Source organism: Orycteropus afer, unplaced genomic scaffold (assembly GCF_000298275.1).
Source record: "Orycteropus afer afer isolate SDZICR_OR568_19922 unplaced genomic scaffold, OryAfe1.0 scaffold00524, whole genome shotgun sequence".
NCBI classification, from domain to species: domain Eukaryota; kingdom Metazoa; phylum Chordata; class Mammalia; order Tubulidentata; family Orycteropodidae; genus Orycteropus; species Orycteropus afer.
This window is the reverse complement of record NW_006922111.1, coordinates 1,493,437-1,497,448: the sequence shown is the minus strand read 5'-3', so window position 1 is coordinate 1,497,448 and position 4,012 is coordinate 1,493,437. Positions and strand designations below refer to the sequence as shown.

Genomic DNA, 4,012 nt, shown 5'->3' with positions numbered 1-4,012 from the left:
TGGTCTTACCACGACATGAGCAAAGTACGCGAGACCATGCTCACTTCTAAGAAGTATTCCGACTGTATTCATCCAAGACAGATGGATTTGTTCTGCTGGCAGTCCACAGGGAGGCTTTGTCAGACTGAACCATTCCCACAGGGCCAGATGGATGACCAAGATGGAAGGGACAGGAGGGTTAGGGTTAGGGTTAGGGTTAGGGCTGGTGGGGTTGCTTGTCACTCCCACGCTGGTTGAGGCCTTCTCCTGCCTGACTCAAGGGAATTAAAACCAGATGACTGCTGTCCTGCCTGCGGCCAGTGCACCCACAGAGGGGGGCACGGGGAGGAGACAGCTGGGAGGGGGAGGGGGGAGAGGGCATGGAGGAGGGGGCAGTGGTGGAGGCGCTCCGAGGGCTTGAGGGAGGCCCCAGGCTCCGCTCACCTCAGGGCTTGGAGGGACACAGTTAAAGCACTATGTGGTTATCGCATTGTCTCAGTCCCCTAGTGCTGCTAACAGAAACGCCACAAGGGGGTGGCTTTCATAAACAGAAATTTATTTTCTCGTAGTTCGGGAAGCTGGCAGTCTGAATTCAGGGCACTGGCTGTAGGGGGACGCTCTCTCTGTCAGCCGTGGGGAAGGTCCTCCTCTCTTCGGCTTCTGTTTCTTGGCTCCCTGGAGAGCTCGTGTGGTATGGTGTCTGTCTTCCCCCATCTCTGCTGGCGTCCTAGCTTCATCTGCTTTTATATCTCAAAAGGTGTAAGACAACCCTACACCAACACTGCCTCAGTAAAGAAGAAAACCCATTCCCAGATGGAGAATAGAAGGGTTGTGTGTGCACAGGGAGACAGCTTGGGGGGCAGGAGTGCATAGAGGGAAGGACACAGGGAAGAGGTAACTGGGGAGGAAGTGGGAGGGGAGCTGTTGCATTGTGGGAGATTGCAGTCAATGTCATGAGACAAAGTGTACGTGAACTGCTGTATGGAAAGGGAATTTGCTCTCTAAACTTTCACCTAAATCATAATACAAATTAAAAAAAAAAAATTCCCAAATGGGATTATAACCACATGTATCCCTCAAAAACTCACTGCCATCAAGCAGAGTCCACTCATAGCAACCCCCGCTGGGTTTCCAAGGCTGTAAATCTTTACAGAAGCAGACTGCCCCGTCCTTCTTCTGCAGAGCAGCTGGTGGGTTTGAAACACCAACCCTTTGGTTAGCAGCCAAATGCCTTAACCGCCGTACCACCAGAGCTCCTTAACCACAGGTGTAGGGCTTAGAATTTACCACACGTATTTCGGGGAACACAATTCAGTCCCTAACACACATACTTAGCTGAGTCCAGCCCTCTCTCCCACCAAATGTTGAGCCTCAGGAAGGCAAGGCTGCGTGAGCCGGACCCCACTGCCCCCAGCAGAAGTGCAGACTGACCCTCAGTGGAGCCTCAGCCGCATGTTGAGTGAACGAGCTCTATTCCACATTTCGGACTTTTCTCCGGTGAAAGGAGAGAACAGGACAGTGGCTGTCTGAGGCCCCTTGCAGTGCTAGAATTCTACACTGTCCACTGGGAATAGTAAAGGAGATGAGGAGTGATGGCTAGGATTTCTATAGCAGGTTCTTTGCCCAGCTAGCCAGGGCCTTTCTGAAGCAGGGATGCCTTTCTCTGATTCTCTAACTTCAAACAGCTCCCCACGTGGTCACTCATGCTCCAAGTATTCTGGCCTTTGCACCGTGGACCTATCTACTGGGGCAGCAATGCTGTTCGTGGACACCTTCCTCTCCACTCTGGACTCCAGGAACTGCTATCTGAACGGGATTTCATACACCCACTCGTCACACATCGATGATCTCACTATCTAACATTTTGTATTTATGACAACAGTAAAAAGTCTCCTATCCTACAATCTTGCACATTGACAATGTACGTCTGGCAGGAACAAGTGTCGAGGTGTGAGGTGAGTAACGCGGGCTGTGATGGTTACAGTGTGCCATCTTGGCTAAGCCATGATTCTCAGTGGTACGGCAGTTCTATAATGATGCAGTCATCCTCCACTTTGTGGTCCGATGTGGTAATCCTCCATTTGCACTTGACACCGATTTTTGCGTAATGGCCTGGTCTTTGGAACCCAACCACGTAGCTAAGCGAGGAGCGGGTGTACCCTTGACCTTAACCACAGAGGGTCAGCAGGACAGGCCCACCCTCTGCCCAGCTCTCTCTAGTTGGAGGAAGCCCCCTGGGGTCATGCAGGGACATGGAGGTGGGGTCAGGAGCTGTCACTTGTAGCTCTCCTCCCCCCTCACAGTGCAGCTTGGTGGGAGGCACTGAACTGATTCGGAAAAGTGTTCTCACAAAATAGGGGATCCGGCTACTAGTTAGCGATTTGCAGGCCACCTTTATTTTTAATTGAAGTTAGAATGGCTTTGGGTGAGGAGTACATGCGTCCCAGTGGCTCTAACCCCCTGCTTTAGAGTGGACTCGGAGTCATGGCGCCTGCACGTGTCAGAGTAGACCACGCTCCACAGGCTTTCGATGGCTGCTTACGGACGTAGATTGCCAGGGCCTGCTTACGCCGCACTGCTGGGTAGATTCAGACCGCCTTATTCCCGTCCTCACTGTCCTCCATCAAGTGGCCTCGCCCAGCGGTGCGCCTGCGCAGCCTCTGAAGGCAGTGGAGGGCCACCCGCAGAGCTGCCCTGAGACCGCAGGACCCAGCCCAACGGCATTCAGATAATCCCTGCAGCTCCCGTGTTTCGATCTCCAGTCTGTGCCCCCAACTCCCGAGAGCAGTGCATGCTCGAGGTGGGGTCTACAGACCACCTACCACCTGCCTCAGAACCACCTGTGGCGGTGAAAGTGCAGAAAGACCTGCCCCCCACCCCAGGAATCGGTATCTGGGGTGTCAGGCCGAGGGTCTGCATCTGAACGAAGCTCCTTGGGTGATTATAATTCACACCAAATTTTGAAAACAACTAAAGTCTGGCATATATAAACCTTGTATACTGATTAGAGGGGCAAAAATAGCTACGCAAGCCAGAAAATCAAGAGACGTCATAACACACTGAAATTCATCTCAAAGTTTATTTTATATCTGGAATATTTAAGTTTTCACACAAACTTAAAAAGTAGCCACTTGCCACTTTACATACAAAGGACTGAAAACAAAATTATCAACTTATAGCAACTCAGCCAACCAGAAGCAGCGGTGAGGAGGGTGGTAAACACTAAACATACGACCCGAGTGGCCCCGTCCACAGCCTCCAAACATGGGGCGCTCACTTGTTTCTTCAATACATTCGTTTCTAAGGGTTGAGAATCCCATCGGCACAGACTGTCCTGTGAACAAAGAGTGCAGCGGGAGGGTCTCCTCTGCTCAGAACTTGAGGAGCGGGGACTCCACGTTCTCCTTGTCAGCGGCAGGGCTCAGCTGGATGAGAGGAGAAGCCAGGTCTATCAGCTGGAAGACAGGGACGAGTTGGTGACTGCATGTCTGTGGCAGCCCACCCTCCAGCCCTGCCGGCCACACCCTTGGAGGACTACAGCCACCGGGGCGCCCTCTCCAGCTGTGGCATGGTGCCCTAAGAGCAACTCAGAAAGCCTGCTTTCGGGGCCACGAAAAGGCACATTGACCGTTGTGTCTAGGAAGCTGGCAGGAGTAAATGTCACGTAACGAAGGCCCCAGAGCCCCTTCAAACCGTGTTCTCCCTCGTGCTAGCTAAGGCACCAGGGGCTGGTGGGGTGGGAGCGCTGGGACAAGTCCCAGGAGGAAAGGGGCTGCACAGGGCTCCTCAGCGTGGTCAGTAATGGACGGCACTCAGGCCACCACGAGGGACTGCGGCGCCGAGCTGCCTGGCCCTGAAAAGCCATTCCCAAGGCTCACTGTGACGTGCGCTGGGCCTAGGGAGATGCCGAATGGAGACCGCCAGGGGCTGAAGACAGCAGTGGCCTGGCCCTGGTCACCCAGCCCTCACTCCACCCTGGCCTTCCCTCCTCACCACCACCTGGCCCCCCTCCCACCTGGCCCCCCTCACCTGG

At 53.8% G+C, this 4,012-nt stretch overlaps 1 protein-coding gene across 1 annotated transcript in view; it reads right to left on the bottom strand.

Annotated features, from left to right (window-relative positions):
• Window positions 1–3,350: 3,350 nt before the first annotated feature.
• The window catches only part of GTSE1 (G2 and S-phase expressed 1), a 32,213-nt gene continuing 31,551 nt past the window's right edge, over window positions 3,351–4,012 (bottom strand). The window contains exon 12 of the mRNA XM_007955651.1: window positions 3,351–3,434. Within this exon, the coding sequence (XP_007953842.1) occupies window positions 3,351–3,434 (84 nt within the window). The remainder of the gene's footprint in view (window positions 3,435–4,012) is intronic.